Source organism: Coturnix japonica, chromosome 26, assembly GCF_001577835.2.
Source record: "Coturnix japonica isolate 7356 chromosome 26, Coturnix japonica 2.1, whole genome shotgun sequence".
Lineage (NCBI taxonomy): Eukaryota > Metazoa > Chordata > Aves > Galliformes > Phasianidae > Coturnix > Coturnix japonica.
The window spans coordinates 418055-439826 of record NC_029541.1 but is presented as its reverse complement, the minus strand read 5'-3'; the positions used below and the strand labels follow the sequence as shown (position 1 = coordinate 439826).

The 21772-nt window shown below is 55.7% G+C and overlaps 1 protein-coding gene across 6 annotated transcripts; it reads left to right on the top strand.

The window, feature by feature from the left end:
• Window positions 1-991: 991 nt before the first annotated feature.
• Window positions 992-21542, top strand: TEAD3 (TEA domain transcription factor 3). 6 transcript variants are annotated; one of them, XM_015884769.2, is made up of 15 exons: window positions 992-1206; window positions 2957-3205; window positions 9764-10017; window positions 12924-12988; window positions 14291-14353; window positions 14480-14542; window positions 16337-16348; window positions 16697-16834; window positions 17005-17048; window positions 17130-17191; window positions 17587-17720; window positions 17833-18006; window positions 18358-18498; window positions 18702-18854; window positions 19337-21542. In XM_015884769.2, the coding sequence occupies exons 2-15, from the start codon at window positions 3159-3161 to the stop codon at window positions 19448-19450; spliced, it is 1464 nt and encodes a 487-aa protein (XP_015740255.1). In that variant the 5' UTR covers window positions 992-1206; window positions 2957-3158; the 3' UTR covers window positions 19451-21542. The 6 variants fall into 6 exon arrangements, with proteins under 6 accessions (XP_015740255.1, XP_015740258.1, XP_015740256.1 ...); XM_015884772.2 differs by lacking the exon at window positions 14291-14353 and having other exon boundaries at window positions 993-1206; XM_015884770.2 differs by lacking the exon at window positions 14480-14542 and having other exon boundaries at window positions 993-1206.
• The last annotated feature ends 230 nt before the right edge of the window (window positions 21543-21772 follow it).

Here is a 21772-nt window from a genome sequence, read left to right as displayed (position 1 = left end):
TGAGGGTCCGCTGGGAATCACAGCCGCTTGGGCTGAAATCCACATCCCAGTGCTATGGGGAAGGATGGGTGTCAGGGAAGTGGGGGATTGTGGGTGTGTGGGGGAGTGCAGCAAGGGATGAAGGTGTGAAGGTGGGGGTGAGGAGGGGGGTGGAGGTGTTTGGACAGGAATGAGGGTCCAGTGGGGTATGAGGATAAGGATGGAAGTATTTTGGAAGGGATGAAGGTGTTTGGAGGGAGATGAGGGGGTGAGGATGTAGGAGGGGAGGGGGAGGAGGGAGATGAGGAAAAGGATGAAGGTGTTTGGAAGTGAATGAAAGTGTTTGGGGGAAGATGAGGATGTGAGGATAACGATTATGAGAATGGGGATGAAGGCATTTGGAGAGAGATGAGGGTCTAGGATGGGGATAAGGATATGAGAGCAAGGAATAAGATGAAGGTGTCTGGAGGAGGATGAAGGTGTGAGAATGAGATGAAGGTGGGGATGAAGGTGTTTGGAGAAAGATGAGGGTGTGAGGATGATGAGGGGGAGGAGGACAATGAAGGTGTGTGGCATAGGGGTATGTGGAAAGTGATAGAAGTGTAGGGAAAGGGGTGAAGGTGTGTGCAGGGGGTGAAGATGTATACTGGGGGTGAAGGTGTTTATGGGATGAAGATGTGATGGAAGGAACGGGGGTGTGCAGGAAGCTGGCACAGGAAGATGAGGATATGCACAGTGCCAGTGAAGGCTGGCACAGGGAAGGAGCACTCCGAACTGCGGGAGGAGGAGGATGAAGGCTCCGAGAAGTCCCTCCCGGAGCCGAAGCTGCGCTGCCCCTTCTTTTCCCGTAGTGCTGTGCTCGGGGGGGGGGGCGAACCCCTCCGTGTCCCCAGACCGCGACGGGACCGGAGATCGGGACCCGACTGGGCGGGAGTACCCGGGAGGAGGGAGGGAAGAGCACCGGGAGAGGAGGGAGGGAGGAAGGCCGGGGGAGGAGGGTCGGCCCTGCCCCTCCGCCTCCTGATTGACTCCCAACTTTCTGCTCCTCCCTTGCATAAACTTTCCCGTCCCTGAGCCTGATTCCCTGCGCGGACTCCGGAGCTCGCAGCGCTCTCGCATTCCTGACGCCCTCCCCCGGCCCATCCCCGGCACCGGCCCCGGTCCCGGTTCGGTCCCGGTCCGCTCCCGGCTCGCGTGGCCGGCCCAGCCCTCCGGAGCACGGAACAGGTAAGCGCCGTCGGGAAGAGATCCTTCCTCCTCCTCCTCCTCCTGTGCTCCTTCCTCTCGGCCCGCAGCCCTCCTCCGCCTGCACCGAGCCCGGGAGGGGCGGCCTCGGCCCCATAGGATGGCGGTGGGGAACGGGGGGGGGAGGGGTGGTGAACAGAGGGGCCTCGCTGCCCCCCGACCCACTAGCAGCCGGGGCGGGGGGCTCGGCGTGGGGAGCTCCGTGCGCTCCTCCAGGGCCTCTCCGTGCTCTCCCCGGACGGCTCTGCAGTGCGCCCACCCCACTCAGCGCCGGGACCCCCCCATCACGCTGCTCCCCCCACTCCCCTCCCCACTTGCCTTCCCCCCTCGCTCCAGCCATTTCCCATTTTCAGCTCTGCGGGACGGCCCATCCCTCCCCAACCCCACTCATCATTTCTCATCCCAAAGGGTTTGCGTCGGGGTGAATCCATGTTTTTTTCCCCTTCACGCTGCACATCCCCGGGTTACATATGGGGTTACAAAGGGGCCTTGTGTACAGTAGGGCCCATACGTTGAAGCGGGCGTTACATAAACAGCCCTGGCACGATGCCCACCCCACCGTGCCCACCCCAAAGGCTGTGGGGTTGTGGGGCACGGGGACATGTCACGTTACATGTGTGTCACACACATGACCATGCGCTGAGTGTATGCTAAACACTTTGTGCCTCGTCATAGGGGCACATTGCTAACGAGTCAGCAATTAGGTGTATAATTTTCGGCAGTGTGTCATTTTTATTATTATTATTATTGTTATTATTTTATTTTTGCACTCTCATTTGGTTTTGTCTTGTTTAGTTTTTTTTGTTGTTGTTGTTGTTTTTTTCACTTCTCTCCTTCGGAAGAAAAATAACACCCAGCCCAAAAGCACCCAGCAAGAAGTCGTTTTTAGGGAGAAAACTGCTGGGAATGGTGACGCACGCACAGTGTGTGTTGCCAGTCTACACTGGGGTGGAGGGTCTGGGCTTTTTTTGGGGGCCACAGTGAGCTGGGCCAGGCGACAGCGTCGCAGCAAAGCGCTAATCTCCGTGTCAGGCGCACTGGGGTATTTTGGGCTCCAGCGTCCTCTGCCCCCTCCTATCGTTTTCCGACGTGCGCACTGTGAGTCAGGGCTTTGCGCTGCCTGGGGGCACAGTGTGTTTGTTGGGGGTTGCGGGGGGTGGGTGAGCCCCACTTTGTGCCGTCACATCTGGAGCTCTATTGGCCCCAAAGCTCATCCCAGCTGTTGGATTTTGGGGTGGCTTTTCCCCCGAGCGGCTCCGCTAATGGGGCGTGAAGGTTCTTGCTGAGGTCAACAAGGATGGCCTGGTTGGTGGGCAGGTGGCAGCTGTTCCCTGATGTAGGGGGCAGAAGTGTCCCATTGGGGTACAGAGTTTTGGGTTTGGGCATGCTTGAGTCTATGCAGGGATCTGCCCTCCTCAGTGGGAACAGGACTCTGAGTAGGGATGGGAGAACGAGGGGCCCTTCCCATCCCTGCAGAACCTCAGGCACAGCTTGGGGCCGGGCTTGCCCCCAGGGCTGGCACAGCAGCAGCTTTTCTAACAAAAATAACCCTTTGGGAGCGGCCACATTGCATAACGGCACTGTGGGGACGCTCAGCCCGGCTGGGCTGACAGCGCAGAGCACGGGAATGGTTTACTGTGGTGCTACAGGGGACAAAAGAGGTTCTGCACAGGGACCAGCCTTCTTATGCCATTTCCCCCTCATGCCTTGCAAAATCCCTTCCGTCCTCCAGATCCATCCACAGTCCACAGCAGAAGAACTCGCTGGCGTTTCCCATGACATACGGTCACTATTTATCATGATACCGGAAACAGCACCGTCTTTAATCGCCATTTAACCCCTTGTTTGCTGTGAGAGCGGGGCTGGGAGCATCTTGGTGTGCTATGGAGACATGAGAGTTGCTGTGGTTGCTGGCTATAATTAATATGTGAAACATGATGGTGCTGTGCCATTCCCATCCAGTGTACCAAGTGCAACAAAGGTGAGATGGGGATGGGGAAAAATGGACAACGTTGGGCTTTCTGCAGGGAAATGGGCTTTCTGCCTTTTCTTCCATCCGTGGGAATAGGGATAGCAGAAAATGGTCTGTGAAACCATTCCCAAGGCTTGTGAGTTTGTGCTCACAGAGGTGGGACAGACTCTATCTGTAGTATTGTGATCCCAAGGAGCTCCTCTTGTACTTAAACCACCGAGGCGGTCCAAGGCTGGAAGGGACTCTCATGGTTTCTATGCGTTGGCCCAACTTCGGGTGCTGCTGGGAAATATCCTTTTGTGGGGGTTGGTGCCCAGGTCAGGCACTGGGAGCGTGCCGGGGTGGCCAAGCCCAACCACCTGTGTTGTGGTTGGGGACAGCACCTGAGGTGTGTGGGCGTTCATTATTGCCACCGTCACGTGTCGTGTTATGAAATGTTTTTTTGGATGGAGGGAGGGAGGTAATGATGGGGTGAGCCGTCGGGGCTGTGCCCCGTGCCAGTCTGCAGCAGGCACACGACGATACGGTGCGGGTTGGGACAGGTTGCTGGGGCGGTGGTTTTACCCATTTGGGAAATGGGCGCAGTGGCTTTACGGTCATCCTGTCCAACCTCAACCCATCCTACCCTTCCCACTGACCATGTCCCTCTCTGCCACATCTCTGTGGTTCTGAACACCTCCAGGGATGGTGATCTCACTTGTGTCCCAGCACCTCTATGCCTCGGTTTCCCCACCTTGGTTGGGAAGTGGAGTGCTGCTGGGGCTCTGGGCTCCTCGCCCAGGAGCGCCAAGCCATATTATTTCCCCATGACTGTCTCCTCCTCGCTCCTCATCAAATTAAATCCAGCTGTTCACAATAGCCACTAACTTCTCTCCGGAAGATGTTCAAAGTTTACAGCTGCGCTGTGCATGGAGGATGGGCTGCGGGCCTGTGCCATCTCCCCGCTGCCCTTCCCCAGCTGCCATCTCCTGCTGTGTGTGCAACCAACACGAACATTGGGTTAGAGGATGATGCTGATGTTGATACTGGCTTTGTCCCTCTCAAGACAAAGGCACTGGGCAGGACCCTGTACCTCTCTGCCTGATGGGAGTGGGTTTCCCCCATCACTCCCAATGGGGACGATGGATGAGTTGGGCAGTGCCGAGGCAGAGAGTGATGCTCTGCCATGGACACACACCAGGGTGCTATGGTCATCCACTGTGCTTGTTTGAGGTAGCAGCATGCAGTGAGGTGATGCTGAGCCTATCTATCCCTTTCTGGGAATAAATTGGTACAGCACTCATCACTGTTTGATACAACAAATCAGTGCTGCACTGTTTCTGCATGGCCTTGGCTTGTAGGCTATCCCAAGTGGGTTGGTGACATTGGGGACCTCATAGCAGTGACCCAACTGTCCCTACCTTGGGAAATCAGGCAGAAAAGACTGCATTCTGCAAGCCTTCCTTTGACCCTGCAAGCCTTTTCCTATGAATCTGGGGGGTTGGCTGTTGCCCCCTTTGCTGCACACCCCATTGGTTTCCTGCTCTGTGCAGTGCTGTGCTCACCCCCACCATGTTAGTGCAGGCAGCAGTGCAGCTGCTCCAGGGTAGAGCTGGTTTCTTGGGGGTGGAGGTGACTGGGAAGGGGGCAAGAGTGAAATGCATTGCAGCCTTCCTGCTCCTTCTCCTCCTGCCCTTCCTCCTCCTCCTCCTCCTTACCCAGCAGTCTCCATCCCTAAGAAGATGTTTTCCCTGCAGTGTGGTCAGCAGTACTCAAACCTCTTCCATGGAAGGAGTGTGTCCTGAATGGGTCTCTGGGACCTCTCCCACCCAGCATGGGGACATGCCTCATGTGTATGCAGAGAGCCCTGGTACCCACAGCTCTCCCTTGCCCGTGGCAGCAATGGGTCTTGGGGTCCTGGATGCAGTGGCCACCCTGAGGTAAATGTCCTCATGCATCCCAGGATGGGCACATTTTGGGGTGGGAGCAAAGCAAATTCCTGCACATGTTGTCCCTTCTGTGTTCTGGGTCACCCAGTGCTGTGGATGTCACAGAGTGGCCATGGTGGTGGCCCGTCTTCAACCCCAACCCTGTTGTTTCCATTGAGCTCATTTCATAACACAGAGAGTAATTAATGCCGTCAAAGCTTTCTATTTATGAGCTGACAAGTGCAACGCCCTGGCTGGGCAGGGTAATTGGGGCAAGGAGGGACAGAGGATGGGGTACAGTGTCCATCTGTCCCCATGTCCTGGCCCCATAGCCTTGAGTGAAACCAGCGTAGGTCTTCCAGCAGCCAAAAAACAGTGTGGTTGGGGATGGAGGAAGAGGAGGAGATGGAGGACTCTTCTGCATGCTGGCAAGGAGCATCTTACCTGATGCACCATGAGCTTCACCCAGATCCTATCCCTTGACTGTGCGCTAATTTTCCAGCTACACATCAATGAGATTTTCCCATTGTTTGCCCTTGTGATTTGGAATGGAGCATCCTTGACCAGTGCAGTGATGTCAGTTTTTTGGGGAACTGTGCTGAGGTCTGCAGGGTAGGGTCACAGTGGGTACCCCATAGATGGGCACCTTCTGGTTGGGCACCCTGTAGATGAGCATCTCATGACTGGATGGCCCTGGTGGCACCACAGACCCTGGTGGGATGCTGCCACGTGGCCTCCTGCAGTTTCCCTGCTCTGATTGCTTCCTGAGCTGTCTGCCAAGCCGGAAGGGACAGGAAGCAATAGAGGAAAGGAAATTAGTCAGGCTGCTCCGTGGGGAGTACCGGGGGCTTGGCTGCTTCCATGCCCCCAGCCCATGCAGGGGCGCCCCAGGGCCTTGATGTCCCATGGGGTTGTTGGTGGCCCCACAGCACAGCCCTGGGTGGAAGGGAGCAGGGGAATCCCGCTCCACAGCCCTGGAGCTGCTGGGAGGAGGAGAGTGCAGTGAGCAAAGCTGTGCCACCTCCAGCCCCGGTGCCCACAAAGAGTCACCGCCCAGTGAGCATCATGGTTTGGTGTGCAGTGTGGGTTACTGGTGAACAGGGGAACATCTTCGCATTGCTGAGGTCCTCCTAGGAGACCCTGGGTTGTCAGAGCATTGGTCACATTCTAGCTGCAGGTGGTGCTCCCCTGGCCCACTCCCAGCCCCATGGGACGTTTTCATGGGGTGGGTGACCCTGTGCTCTTCCCAAAACCGAGGAGCACATGGACGGTGCCCACAGACTGTGTCTTCTGGTGTCTGAGTGGGCTCTTGCATTGCACCTAATGCACTGGGGCACCATGAATATGTGCTTTGGGGTTTGAAGGCTTGGGGTCCTACAAGGCCAAAGGGGGCAGCCCCTCTTGGCACCCTGGGTGTCCTCCTCGAGGCAAATCACACCCATCCTGCCCCAGTGTCTGAGCAGCACTGCCCGATGGAGCAGTTCCCTCTGTGCCACCAATGGTGATGACCCCATGTTTCCCCCCACCCCTCCCCACCAAGTGTCGGCACCGCAGCAGTTGCTGTGCAGGTGAGGCTGCGCCCAGCTCCGATGCCTGCCCCAACTTGCTGCTGAACTTTTATCCTTTTGCTATGGGGTCCAGGCAGGGAGGGCTGGCTTGCCCCAGGCCCCTGCACAGGGAGAGAGTGAGGTGGTGGCTGTAGCCCTCTGTGCTGCATCTGCTTGTGCTCAACCATGTGTGCCCCCAATGTGGAGTCCTGGTGCTGCTCCCCATAGAGTTGGGGAAGCTGTCACCCACAGCAGGGTGACTTTGATGCCACCAGGCAGGGATGGCGGTGGCAAGTGAGGAGCAAGATGAGGGCACTGGTCCCTGTGTCGTGATGATAGCCATCATAGGGTGGCTTCTACCTCCATCCATCCTCTCTTACTTTGGGCAAATCCTGACTTTCTGCCCCACACAGTCAGGACATGGAGCTGGAGTGATATACGGTGTGGGGGAGTGCTTTTGGGGCTGAGCATGCTGGGGAGAAGAGTGTGTACCTTGCCTCCAAGCTCTGTGGCTCCGCTGGAGATGAGGTGCCATTCTGTGCTCCCCGTTTCATCCCCATGCTCCCAGCCCCACAGTTGCCCTCATGCCACTACCCTACATCCTCAACCCCACAATCCTTACCCCATCAGGTTCTGCTGCACCTGTCCCTGCTGTGCCCTGCCAGCACTCTGCTCCTGACCTGGGTACTTGGGCACTGCCACTGTGTCTTAAATATTCCCATCTCCCAGTACATGCATCCCCTCTTTGCAACCCCTTGGGCAAAGCTTTTGATGCCACAGGGTTTGACAGGGATTTCTCAAAGTGTTTTAGGAGTGAGGATCCTCGTGTTGGTGAGCCCTTGAGCTGCACTGGGTCCGAGCTTGGGGTGAGCACACAGCCCATGGGAATGCTATGTCTGTCTCCATCTCCTGGCTTCACCTTGGCCATGCCCTGGTGGTCCCCTCCGTGCCCTCTGTGAGCACCCATCCTGTATGCTCCTGGGTACCCCGTGGTTTCCACGGTGCAGTGAGCATCCCTTTGCCGTGTGGCTGTGAATGCCTCTGCTGAGAGAGTCCCTGTGGGATGGAGACTCAGTCTCTGTCCCAGGCAGAAGCTAGGAGGAGGGACACAATGAGATGTTATTATTCCTGCAGCTCCAGTCCCTCCCAGCCTTGATCAGGTCCGGCAGGCTGGTACCCAGGTCCAGCCGTGCTGGTTTCCTAATTGCTCCTTGGGTTGCTGTTTTGTAAGGTTGGGTGGAGCGCTGTGCTCGGCCCCTTACGTCAAAGCTGTGACTTGCTGCCTGCCTGCACCCTCCCTCCAGGAAATAAAATCCCTTGGCCTGGCCAAAAGCAGGTTCAGTGGAGGAGGAGCTGTTTCCTCGCACCTTGGCCAGGACCCCGCTTCACCCTCCTCCTCCTCCCTCTGTTTTTCCCCTGCTTCCCCGAAAGGGCTGCGCTGGGATTTCCCTGCTGGGGAGGGAGGCAGTGATGTTGAAGGGAGCTGGGGGGGACTGCAGGGAGCTGGGAGCCCTTGGGGAAGGGGACGGTGACCTGTGCCACTTGTCACCTTGTGGGCAGTGGTACCACTAGCCCTATGGCGTGTTGCATGGTGGGGGGGCTGTGGCACCCTGTAAAACCCCTGCAACCCAATTCTCAGGGCTGTACCCTCCTGGCACCCCAACCCCATGAGGGGGATCCCACTGCAGAGGAGGGGGATCTAACATTACTCAGGGAGTCTCCAGGCGCTTTCAGGGCTGTGGGGTCTGGGTGCTGTGGGGACTGAGAGGTGTCTTCTCAGCACCGTTATGGGGTTTACATGGGAACAAGCTTCCATTAGGCTGCATGGGGGGGCCCAGTCCTGTGTGCCAATCCATCAGCAGGCCCCCTGCATTCCAGCGGTCCATCTCTCATCCCAGCACCCACTGTGGGCTTTGCATGTGGACAAAATCCCATGGAGCTGCATGGGGTGGGCACTGGGGGGCTCAGCCCTATGTGCCAGCACCCCTACATCATCCGTCTCTCTCCCATCCCCATTGCTCACACTGCAAAGCCCCTCCCCCCAGCCCATGCAGCCCCCCAGGGCTGTGCTCAGCGTGGGGTGCAGAGCGGTGCAGCCTGCTGCCGCCATCCCTCCCCTGGCTGCCGGCTCCATCCTGCAATCCAGTTCTCCTTATTTGGCCACAGTGCTCGGCAAGAGGGGGAGCGCTGGGGAGAGTGGGGGGGGGGCGTTGGAACAGGGGGGAGCAGGCAAGGGGAGAAGCAGAAGGACTGACATCACAGATAGGGTGGTGGCAAAGAGGGAGGGGGGGGAGAAAAATTTTCTTTTTTTATTAAATACATTAAAAAAAACCAAAAAACAAGCACACACAACAAAGCACAACACAACACAAAGCAGTCTGGGCGTGCGCCCGAGCCAGCGAGTTGCTGCAGTTCCTTTAAAAGGAGATGTCTGTGCGCTGAGACCTTTGCACGCTCCCACCCCAAACGGGAAGCGCAGTGCTGCACGGAGAGACACCTCTAAGCAGAATCCGGTGCCGCTCTGCACAACTGTGTAGGAGGGCAAGGGAGCATCCTTGGGGCACCGGGTTCGTCAGATCCCCTCCCCACCTTCACCGGGGGCTTTTGGGAGTTCAGGTCACCAAGTGCCACCGTGTGCCCTTTGGACAATCATGTGCGCTCTGCGCGTGCACTGTGTGTCTGTGTGCTTTGTGTGTAGTGCAGCACATGGGCTGTTCCCAAGTGATGTTTGGGGTGGGCACCTGGTGGCTTTGTTCTGCTGGACTGGGGGGTGCAGGGTTGGGGCTCACAGGTCCCCAGGTGTCAAGGTGTGCCTAAACGTCCTGTATGGGTACCATGTGCCCAAGTGCTTTGTGTGTAGTGCAGCACATGGGGTGTACTCAGGTGGTGTTTGGGGTGGGCATGTCGTGGCTTTGCTCATCAGGATTTGGGGTGTCAATGGCATACGTGGCCATGTCCCAAGACAGAGCTGCGTGCATCACCAGTGGCACCAGAGTGCTCTCCTCGTGCAGGGCCAGCATTGGGGATGTACTGGGACTGTGCTGTCACCTGCAACTCCAACATGGCCATGACAGCTGTGGCCAAGTCTCAGGGTTTTCTCTTTGTTCTCACAGGTTGCCGCGTGTCCGTGGGGGCTCGGGCTCAGAGCCCAGAGCAGCCAGCACCATAGCGTCCAACAGCTGGAACGCCAGCAGCAGCCCCGGGGAGGGGCGGGAAGATGGCCAGGACGGGATGGACAAGAGCCTGGACAATGACGCCGAGGGAGTGTGGAGCCCGGACATCGAGCAGAGCTTCCAGGAGGCTCTGGCAATCTACCCCCCTTGCGGCCGGCGGAAGATCATCCTCTCAGATGAAGGCAAGATGTATGGTGAGTGCACTCATAGGATGGGTTGGGCACTGTGTGTGTCATTGTGCACTGGGATGGGGCTGGTTCCGAGCCCTGAACTCATCCGGGGTTTGACCCAGAGCACCCCAACTTCAGAAGCACTTTCCCAAGCTGTGTGGCTTTGGGTACCAGAGGGCAGTGACCCGTGTCCCCATCGTGTTGTCACAGCTATCTCCTCCCTCCTGCACTGGATGTGCTGGACCAACAGGTTTGGTGGAGCCGTGGGGCAGGGAGTGGGCATGGCTCTGTCTCACACCACTCCCTGTAGTGTCCTAAACCAGAGAGCACTCCAAGAGGATGGTGGCTGTGGCCCCTGGCCCACCTCGAGCCACCTGCCCTGCATCAGGTGACATTGCCCCATTTGTGAAATGCGTTTTGCATGGACTCAGCCTTGTTTCCTTTGCAGCAGGAAGGATGAGGATTGGTGATGAAGGCAGGGGTGCGCAGTGCCACCAAGGAGAGGACAAAGGTGTCCATCCCCATCTGTGCCACAGTGGGGCTGTCCACTCCTCTCTCCCTCCCATGATGTCACCTCTCAGACAGGTGTCTTCAGATCTCTTTCTTATGTGACGTGGTGACCTCCAGACCCACTGGTGACAACACTGTCACCATCCAATGGGTCATCCACCCATGGCACAGAGGACACTGGCTACCTGACATACGTGGTCCCTGTCCCCTCTCCATTGCTACCCTGGGGCACCCTGGTCAGGGCTGGTGGCTGAAAGGCAGCACAGGGCTTCCTGAGCCGGCGCATTTTTTGGATTTCTCCTGGAATAGCTGAAGTGCCGCTGGGAGCCGGGCCCTGCGCAGCACACCCGGGCGCAGACCGGTTTTTCCAGCCTTTCAGAGCCATCTGGCAGCTGTTTAAAGAGGCAGCGGCCCCCACCTCCCATCGTACACCCAGAGGGCTCTGCATATAGGGGCTGGGGGTGGCATTTCAGAGGACTATGCTCTCAGAGGTGCCTTTGGAAAGTGGGGGTTCAGAACAAACCCATTGGAGAGCAGTGGGGTTATGCTGGCACCATGCATCCCCACATGGCAGCAATAATTTGGGACCCCCTTGGAGCACCCAAAGGATGAGTGGCTTTGGGCATCACAAAGGGGGAAGGCAGGGTCTGAAACATACCCGTAGGGAGAGCAATTGGGTCACACTGAGGCTATACATCAATCCAGGTGGCACTGATTTGGGGACCCCCCTTGGAGCACCCAAATGGGAGAATGAGTGGCTTTGCTTAGTGCTGTGCTGACTCAGGGTCGGTGTCAGCGTCCCATGGACATAGACTGTGGGATTTGCGCATGCCCCAGGAGCAGGTAGGAGCCATGGGGTGGGTTGGGCACACTTGTGTCGCTCTTTGGCCGCCGGCGTGTCCTACTGGGTTATTTTTAACAGAGCTGTCCAACTGGTTGATGTGGTGGTGTCAGGGGAGAGGAATTTGGGGAATGTGGTAATTTGGAGGAGGATGTGCCCTCACCAGGGGAATGGCATGGCCCCAAGTGAATCACAAGGACGCAGCCATGGGCACCCGGATGGGTGCAGGTGGTGCTGCCAGGATGTGGGATGAGGCTGAGGCGTGGAGAGACATCCAGTGCTGGGCACCATGTTGGGTGCATCACTGCAGCCAGGTTTCATTTCTCCTATTTGCTTCCACAGTACTGAACATGGGGATGGGACATGGGAACGGGCTGCACACAGCCAAAGTGCCGAAACTTAACACCCCTAAACTGGTCACAGGCATTGCTGCACCCTGTGGCATCACATCACTGGGGCACCCATGGGTGCTGGACAGGATGAGGGATGCATGCATGGGGCACCCTTGAGTGGTGGGCAAGATGAGGCAGGGATGGGTGTGTGGTGCCATGGCTCCTTCCAAGACAGTGTTTTGGCAATCAAGAGCAAGTGAGCACTGGTCATTAGGAGTCGCTCATTAATTAAAAGGCAGAAGAAGGAGTGATGCCTGCACTAGCATTTTGGGGCTGCCATGGGGTGGCACTGGAGCACCCATGGCTGCTGTACAGAGGACAGGACAGAACACAGGGACCCTTCTCCATGCCCACATTTCCAATGGACCCGTGGTGACCCCACATGGCCACCACCCCCTGCCTACCGCAGCCACCCCACAGCACCTGGCACTGTCAGTCCTCGTATGTCCCCTCTCACCACCCCCCCTCCCAGTTGCTCTGGAGCTGCCCAGGGAAGGGTGGTGGGGATTGTTTTATTTTATTTTATTTTTATTTATTTATTTATTTTTAAAGCCCTCTCCAAGGGCATTTCAACAAGTTCCAACCACCACCATCTGGTCCATTAAAATAAATCTGGCGTTCCTTGCCGCCCCCGTGTGCGGGGGGTGAGGCGTTGGGGGGGAACAGGGCTGGGTTGAAGAACGCTCCCAGCTGCTCTGACGTTGGAGCACAGATTGGCCACAGCTGGCCCCGTAAAATGTGGTGCAAAAGCACTTCTGCTTTGAATTAAGCTCAGGACATTAGGAAATACTGGTGGAAAGGGCAGCTTGACGTGTTGGAGGAAGCTCACTGCTCGGGGGGCACCCAGGACCCACATATGGAAAGGGGTTGTGCTCAAAGCGGTGTCCCATTGGGATGATTTCAGGGGATCTGTCGTCTCCTATGTTGGGGACGCTGCTGTAGTGGGGGGTACCAGTGGATACCGACCCCCAGTCCCTGCTCCATGTTGCTGGGGGTGGGGGACACAACGGATGTCCCCACGTGTTGGCTGCGGGTTGGCCACTCCGATGTCCCCACTGGCCACACAGCTGTCCTGGCAGCGCCATCTCCTGGCAGAGACTCCTCCCTTGTTACAGACCAGCGTCCCCTCGTCCCATGCTGTCCCTTTCTCCCCGCTGTGCCGGGGCTGACACTGCACATCCCCACAGGTCGTAATGAACTGATTGCGCGCTACATCAAGCTGCGGACAGGGAAGACACGGACGAGGAAGCAGGTGAGGCTGGCACTCTGCTTTTATTGGGGGTGATTTACTCTGGACACTGGGGATGGGGTGCGTGGAGGGGTCTGGCTATGCCATGCATCTGTACTTTCTCCTCACTGGGTCCATGTCTCTGTAACGGCACCCGAACTGCAGCTCTTGTGCATCGCCGAGCATTGCCCTTTTTGTCCACCTGGAGCCAGAGATTGTCCCTGTGTCCCAAAACCTCCTTGTAGGTTTGTGTGCCTTATGTGGCATACAGTCCACTGAAGGCATTCTGAGAGATGAGTCCTGGCTGTGCCCACTGCAACCAGCGGTGCAGCAGTGGTCCCTGGAGTACCACAGAGCCTGGCAGTGGCATCACTGGGGGTGGTAGCAGGGCAGGGAAACAGGGCTTTCTTCTTTTTCTGCCCGGTGCTTGCAGCCCCCTATGCACTGTGCCCACTTAGAACTTAAACATGGCTCATCCCTGCCCACTGTGCATCCTCGTGGAGCTGGTGGCCCTCCCCGAGGGGACGGGGAGAGGACAGAGGGGGTTGGACAGAGGGGTTGAGGTGACTCATACTGGGGTGCCCCCGTGCCACTGTCCCTGCATCGGATGGATCCTGGTACCCATGTGCTGTGGGGAAACTCCTCTGAGACTGATGTTGGAGGACTGTGGTCCAGCCACAACCACTGCGTTCTTCATCTCTGGTTTTGAGCCTTGTGTTTCACCTTCACGCTGGGTATCTCTGGCTCTAAGCATCTCACTTGGATGAAAGCAGTGCTCTGGGGGTATCAGTGTACGTGGTGTTGTTCCCTCCATGCCTTTGTGTCTGGGAGAGTCGAGTGCTGGTGCTGAAGTCACTCTCCCCAAAGTAAGCCCTGCTGGGAGCAGAGACATTCAGTTGGGGCCTGCAGATCAGCCCCATCCTGCGCCTGGAGCACTCTGCACAAAAGAAAACCTCTTCTTGAATTTCCCACCTGCAGTATCAGCAGGAGCCCTAGGAGCACTGCATCCCCTTTGGGACCAGCAGTCCCATTGCAGCCCTACTGAAAACATGACAGGGCTGCGTGCGCTCATGGGTGTGGGGCTGCCTTTTCAGAAAGCCCCAACAGATGGTAAACGTGGAGCCACTGCCTTCTCCCCATGCACCCCTTCCCCACAACTTTACTTCCTCCAGCTCATGGTAACCACTGTGCTGCAGGACCACGAACATCTCTTGGAGCACCCTGGATCTACACACCCCATTTTTCCCATACACTTTCCTCTGGGGCAATGCAGGGACATGTCTTCACGCTCTGTGTTTTCCTTTCTAACGGCGTGGTGGGCACTAGGTGTCCAGCCACATCCAGGTTCTAGCTCGGAAGAAGGTGCGGGAGTACCAGGTTGGCATCAAGGTACGTTGGCGCCCGTGCCCAGGTGTCCTCGGCGGTGTCTCTCTGAGCATGGGCAGCCCCTCTCCTTCCTCTCTTTTCCTCTGGTTGACGGCTCTGCTGTTCCCCTCTCCTGCTCTCTCTCTGCAGGTCTCTAGCCACTTGCAGGTTCTTGCCCGACGGAAATCTCGGGAGATTCAGTCCAAGCTGAAGGTATGCGCCCGCTTCCCTCCTTCCTGCTGACCACTAACACTCTCCAGTGTGCCGCTTCCTCTCCTTTTGATGGCTTTTTTTTGCTTCCCTCCTCCCTTTGCTCCTGGAACTGATGGATTGGAGTGGTTGCAGTCCCTCTCCCAAAAATGTGGATGTGTCCGTGGTGTTCTTTCCGCCCCTCGACCTGGACCACCTGGAATTGAGTTTACATCCTCCCCTTGTGATGCACTTTGCTCCTTTGGGCATCTCCCAGTGGGGAGAAGACCCATCCCAATGCAACTGGCAACAAAGCAAAACGCAAAGGGTTCCCCCAGAGTTGGGATGGACACAAGGACTGTCCCCCCCTGCTTTTGTCTGAAACAGTGATGTCTCCAAACAGTGTCCCCAAGGATGGCTCACACCATGTTGTGGAGACAGTGTTCCCAGTGGGGACGCAGTGGTGGTCCAAGGACAGCCCATAGTTCCAGGGGCCAATGGAGCCGAGCTAGGAAAAACTGGATCGCCCACTGCTCTGGTTGGCTTTCCTTTCCTTCCTTCCTCCTAACTGCAGCCCAACTAACCTGTCTTTAACCATTTCCACTGTTCCTGGTGTTATTTGTTGGGAGGGTAGGAATGGAGGGACGCAGCAGGCACTGACGTGCCTAAAGGACTGAGATCCTCCTTGGATCATACCCACCCAGGTGTCCCTACCCAGTGGTCTCCACTTGTTGCCCTTTGAGGGCATCCCATTTGCACAGCCTTGGCTGCTCCTGGTTCAATCCCCTGATCCAGATTCAGGCTTATTTGGGGGTCCTGAAAGCTTCTGGCCCCAAGAACACAGCATTTTGTCTCCAGAACTTCTGGGTGAGGTTTACTCAGTTCCCAAAACATCACCATCGTTTGGGTCTGAGTGTTCCTGCACTGGTGCTGGCAGTGGGGCCTCGTTCCAGGATCAGCACACAGTGCCCTCCAAAAGCACCGAGCAGGTTTGGCAGATCCCAGTGCCACGAGGACCACTCACCATCATCCCCAGCTGTTTGCTGGGAGGGGACCCCAAATGATTTGGATTGTACAGAAGACCCCAAGCCCAGGGGAGGGAACAGCTGGTGGAGTAGAATGAATGGCATCAGAAAGATTTGCAAAAAGTGATTTTCAAAGGATGAGTTGGGGGGCTACAGGCTGCAGCCTCAGCCACGCTTCAGGGCTGACCAAGAGCAACACTCTGCAACAGTGCAGTGTGAATGTAGAGCATCCTTTCACATCCATTCCTGGAGGCAAATCTGGGACCTTAAGACAAACTCTTATCCCGCTGAATCAGAACTCCCATCCGTCAGCAAGTGGTGCCTTCTTTAAGGTGTAGTTGTATTCTTTGGGTTCATGCTGCCAGTGTGTTCCTGCATGCAGAGCTCAGCATTCCCTCAAACCCTATTTATCTCACATCTGTTGTGCCCCAGGTGGGAATAAATGGGGCCACAGAGCCCTGAGCGGGGTGAGGAGGGGAGTGAAGAACTGGCTTGTACACTTCCCCCTGCAGATGGGGAGTGCCTGCTGCCATCAGCTCCTGCCCTCAAAATGAGAGAAAAAATGGGGAAAATGGATTTATTGAAGGAGTCTGATTCTCACCTTCTCACTGGGGTGAGCAGGGTTTGAATGGTTTTACCAAGCAGGGAAGGCGGGGTCCCCACCACCAGGATGGCACGAGGGCTGGGGAGTTGGTCCCAAAACGAGACCATGGTGGAAAAGTCGGGAGGTGTAGGGGATGCACCCAAGATCCCCTTGGCTCTAACCATGTCTTTTCCTTTCTTTTGTGGACAGGCCATGAACTTGGTAAGTTGAGCTCTGATGCCATGATTTCCCCATTGCCTTTTGCTAAACCCTCTCTGCTCCCAGGGAGGCAGTGGGAATGCCTCCTAGACCTGGCAGCTCCCACCTGGAGGGGTGGTACAGCATGATCGTGGTGGAGAGATGGGGGGATGGTGGGTGGGACACGTTTGCATGGTGATAGTGTTTATTGCCTTGCGTATTTTTGCTATTGGCTGCATTAACCGTGCCGCCTTCCCCCCCTCCTTTCCCTCGGTTGCACATCACCTCCATGCTTTGCAAAATTTCAGGGGATGTGGGGGCAGCCTACCTGAAGCCCTGCTTAATGCCCATCTCCTCTCTTTCCCCCTCAAGGACCAAGTCTCCAAAGACAAGGCTCTGCAGAGTATGGCGTCCATGTCCTCTGCTCAGATTGTGTCAGCCAGTGTCCTACAGAACAAGCTCAGCCCCCCCCCTCCTCTTCCTCAGGCCGTCTTCTCTGCTGCCCCCAGGGTAAGGACAGCTCTGTGCCCATGGTCCCCATGCTTGAGGCAGGGGGGAAGAACCCATCCATGGCCCAGGGGGAGTCACAGCCTCTTGGATGCATTGTGGCACTTGGGGGGCTGCAAATGGATGTGGAGGGGTCAAGGTGTGCTGACTATGTTCTCTCTGCTCTTCTCCAGTTTTGGAGTGGGCCGATCCCAGGACAGCCTGGACCTTCTCAGGAGTAAGTACAAGCCCCCATGCCAAGCAAACCCCCCATGGCACCCAACCATGTTAACCTAACAAGGCCCTTTTTGTTTTTCAGCATTAAACCATTTGCACAACCAGCTTACCCCATCCAGCCACCCATGCCTCCATCACTAGCCAGTAAGTGCCATCCTTCCTGGGGGTCATCACTTGGAAACTCACAACTGTGCTGGGGACACAGCTTTTTGTCCCCTCCATGATGCCACCCAATGTTGCCACCCACTCTGGGGCCGTGCTCACAGCATTTTGTCCCTATACTTGTGCCCAACTAGCAATGTCACCCATCCAAAGTCCCCATCCCAACCTCCTGAGATGAAAACTTGGGACTCCAGATCCCACAATGAGCTGGACTCTGCTGTCCTCTTTTGGGATGGGGTGTGAATTTTCCTCCCCACAGCAAAATGCCCATCCTGGAAGGTTGGGGAGGGACAAGAAGGGGCACAGTGAAGCGAGAAGCATCCTGATGGTACAAGAAGGGCTCACATCAGCTGACACTGCCTTGTGTCTTCCCCCAGGTTATGAGCCCTTGGCCCCACTGCCACCAGCTGCCTCAGCCGTGCCGGTCTGGCAGGACCGCACCATCGCCTCTGCCAAGCTGCGGCTCCTTGAGTACTCTGCCTTCATGGAAGTGCCGCGGGACACTGAAACGGTAGCACCACCTTCCACATCCCCTAGATCCTTGGCCACCCCCATCCTCAGAATCACCCAGCTTTTTCAGCTGACCCTCCCCCACCTTGTTTTGACCTCGCTTTCCCTTACAGTATAGCAAGCACCTCTTTGTGCACATCGGGCAGACAAACCCCTCATACAGTGACCCACTGCTGGAGGCTGTGGACATCCGCCAGATCTACGACAAGTTCCCTGAGAAGAAGGGTGGCCTCAAGGAGCTCTATGAGCGTGGACCCCAGAACTCCTTCTTCCTTGTCAAGTTTTGGGTATGAGACTGAGAAGATCGACCTCCAGCCCTTAAAGATCATAGAACTATGGAATGGTTGTGTTGGAAGGGTCCTTAAAGATCCTAGAACCATGGGCTGGTTGGATTGGAAGGGACCTTGAAGATCATAGGACCATGGAGTGTCTGGGTTGGAAGGGATCTAAGCTCCCCCAGCCCCACTCCTGCCATGGGTTGGGTGCCCCACAGCAGGTCAGGCTGCCAAAGGCCTCATGTGTAGCCTTGGGCACCTCCAAGGATGGCGCAGCCACAGCTTTTCTGCACAAGCCATCTTAGTGTCCTTGTTCCCAAGAACACAATGGCTCATGGCAGCATCCCTCTCTTTTCTCTTCAGGCGGATCTGAACAGCACAATCCAGGATGGGCCAGGGACTTTCTATGGTGTCAGCAGTCAGTACAGCAGCGCGGAGAACATGACCATCACAGTGTCCACCAAGGTGTGCTCCTTTGGGAAGCAGGTTGTGGAGAAGGTGGAGGTGAGTGCTGTGTGGTGTTGGCAGTATTTGGGAGTGGTGTCCATGCTTTGAGTCCTGGGACAGTGCGGGATGGATAAAACCACAGCAGTGAACGTAGGGCGTGTGGGCACAGGCTGTGGTTATCCCACGGCATCCCTGCTGGCTGCCACACACATTCCCCATTGTTGTGTCACCCTCCTGCTGATGCCTGACTGTCATTGCAGACAGAGTACGCGCGGTTGGAGAACAGCCGCTTTGTCTACCGCATCCACCGCTCCCCCATGTGCGAATACATGATCAACTTCATCCACAAACTCAAGCATCTCCCGGAGAAGTACATGATGAACAGCGTCCTGGAGAATTTCACCATCCTGCAGGTACTCGCCCTTCCCAGAGCTTTGTGCATGGATCCAATGGTGGGGCACGTCATACTGGCTGTGCAAATGCAGCATGGGACCTTGCAAACTGTGCCAGTTTTGGCTACCAACTGGAGGTGCCACAAATAAAGCAGCTGTGCCTGAGTGTGTGCAGCCTCCCAGGTGGTGGTTAGCAGACGTGGGGTGGTACACTGAAAGCAGCAGTGCATCCATCCCCAACCCACCCCTGCTGCAGGGAGCACCTTCTGATGGTGTGAATGGAGTAGCTGTGCCCAAGCCTGTGTACTCACTCCCTAAACACTGAGGGGGCAAAGTTCTGGTGCTGCAAATTGAAGCAGCTGTTTCTGATTCTGCACAGCCCGCTGAAGAGCAGATAGCAAAATCAGTGCAAATCAAGCTGCCGTGCCTGAACCCACACAACACCCCCAATAACAGCATCCAACTCCTGTGCCCCTTTCTGATGCCCCTCTGCTTCCCCACAGGTTGTTACCAACAGGGATACCCAGGAAACCCTGCTCTGCATCGCCTTTGTGTTTGAGGTGTCCACCAGTGAGCACGGTGCCCAGCATCATGTCTACAAGTTGGTGAAGGACTAGGGGCCCTCGGGACATGCGGGGGCTTGAGGGACACAGGGATGTGGGGAGGGTTGTGCAGAAGTGCCACCTGTTGTGCACTCCCAGTCCCACCAGGAGTCACTTGAAGAGAGGAGGAGGAGGAAGAAGAAGAGAAGCAATAGCCAAAAAAGACTGACTTGCGATCACAGATGTTTTCTACTTTAGGAAAAGTTTTTAAATAAATATATATATTAAAAAAAAAAAAAAAAAAAAAAGAAGGAAAAAAAAAAAGAAGAAGAATGAGAATGGAAGGGAGGAAGGAGAGAGAGGAGCCTGTGTCTGGCACTGGATGGGAAATGCAGTGGTGCCAATGAACCAGGACCATGCAGGATGTTGGAGCGGTGGGTGGTGCTGCTTTTGCCTACTGGTCCAGGACCCCATGTGGTGTCACTGGGTCCATGGTGGCATCCCTGAGACAGCGGTGTAAGCCAGCACTGGGAGTGGTGGTGAGGACATGGAGACATCCCTGTGACCCCAGAATGGAGGTGGAATCGGGTAGGAGCAGGGCAGGGGTGGTGGCCCTAAGCAGGAGAAATGGACAGGAGAAAGTCACATTGTGCCTTGATGAGGATGGGTGCTCCTCATCCTGTCCTGGCAGTATTGGGAGCGGGAGAGCATCAACAATGCAGTGTTTTTTTTTTTTGTTGTGTTTTGTTTTTAATTAAGAAGAGCTCTTTAGTACTGTGCTCAGAATTGAGCTTTGTCCATCCTGTGCCACTCCACAGTGCCCAGGACCCCCTGCTGTCATCTCTGGTGCCTGTCAACTGTGGCTGGAGTGTACCATGGGGCAGCATTATGGGGTTGGTGGTCACCAACTTGCTGTGGTGTTTGCGCATACTTCCAGGGATTGCATTCAGTCTCTTCTCCAGCCCTAAGCACCCCCTGGTGCTTGTCATGGTGCAAGGGGTTTGCCTGATTTATTTTGCATATGTACATTTTCCATCTTTTTTTTGGGTCTGTTTTTCTGTTTTGACAGTTCTGATGTTGGCTTTTTCTCAGTGGGAAGCAGTCGAGCCAGGAGGAGCACGGAGCTGAGCTGTGAATGGGAAGAGGAGGGAACAGAGAGGGGAAGAGGGAATGGAGGATATGTGGGATGCAAGACTGGGTCTGCTCAGGGGGAATCTGGGGCTACAGCCCATGACCCAATGCACTGCGCCCAGTCCTGCAGGTTGCAAGGGGGGAGCATCCCCAGGAGGGGTTGTGCAGGGTGGCATGGAGCAGGGGGCAGGAGAAACACTTTGTCCCCCTGGAGGAGTGAAGGCAGCGGGAGGTGCAGTGCAGTGTTGTGGGATGATGGAACTGGGGTTGGCGATGGGATGCTGGGTGTGCAGGGACAGCGTGGAGCTCAGGAAATGAGCTGATGCCATGTGCTGGGGCTCCATCCCAGCAGAGAGAACCCAGTGCTGGCTCAGAGGGAAAAAGGGGAAAATCACAGGGACAGCCTCAGCTCGCCTGCCCCAGGCTCTCCTATGTAGCATGTCCATTTGTTGTTCGTGTTGTTCATAGTTGTGCTGGTTTTTTTCTTTTTTTTTTTTTTTTTTTTTTTTTTTTTCTTTTTTCCTATCACTCACTGGTTTAAACTCTGGGAATCCAAGTTCAAACCTTCCACCATCACATGGAGCTCTTTGTTAACTGGACTGCTTTGTGCTCCATCCATCCCTCCATCTACCTCTCCATCCATCCCTCCATCCCTCCCTCCTGCCCCAGCTAAGACTCAGACACAGCCCCAGAGATCCCTCCTTGCCCTCCCAGTCGCCCCTCTGTTCTCCGATGTATTTATGAATTTCACATGAAGTACTGTTTTATTTTTTTAAAGACTTTGTAAAGCTTTGCCAGGGTTACAATCACCAGTTTTAGAGCTGTGTCAGTCCACAATGTTAAAAATAATAATAATTTTTTTTTATGTATTATATTTTTTGTGTATTTTTTTTTAATCCAGCTGTGATGGGTTGTATCATGTATTTGTTGTGTTTACTGTATCTGTCCGACTTCAAATAGAGGAGACTGTGGAGCTCCGAGAAAACTACGGTCTGCTGAAAAACTATTAAAATTATTTGTTCATGTGTTGGCTCAAGCACTGCTGCGGTTCCTTTGGGGTTTGCTGTGACAGCGGGGTCTGTGAGGCCTGTTACAGTTGGGTAACACTTCTGCAATTAACCCAGCTGTGGGATGCATCCTGCAGTGGGTTGCTGTGGTTTGTAGGGTTGAGTGAGTGGTGATAGGTTTGTTGAACTGGATGGGTTTGCAGGGTTGATCGTGGGTTTGTAGTGCTGCATGGATTGGTGGTAGATCTGCAGGGTTGTA

Bases quoted from the DNA above. Each gene is read 5' to 3' on its own strand.
- TEAD3 (XM_015884769.2), top strand. From the start codon at position 3,159: ATGATGGTGCTGTGCCATTCCCATCCAGTGTACCAAGTGCAACAAAG. The intron at 10,018-12,923 runs GTGAGTGCACTC...ACATCCCCACAG, and splicing joins AGATGAAGGCAAGATGTATG to GTCGTAATGAACTGATTGCG. The intron at 18,007-18,357 runs GTATGAGACTGA...TTTTCTCTTCAG, and splicing joins TCTTCCTTGTCAAGTTTTGG to GCGGATCTGAACAGCACAAT.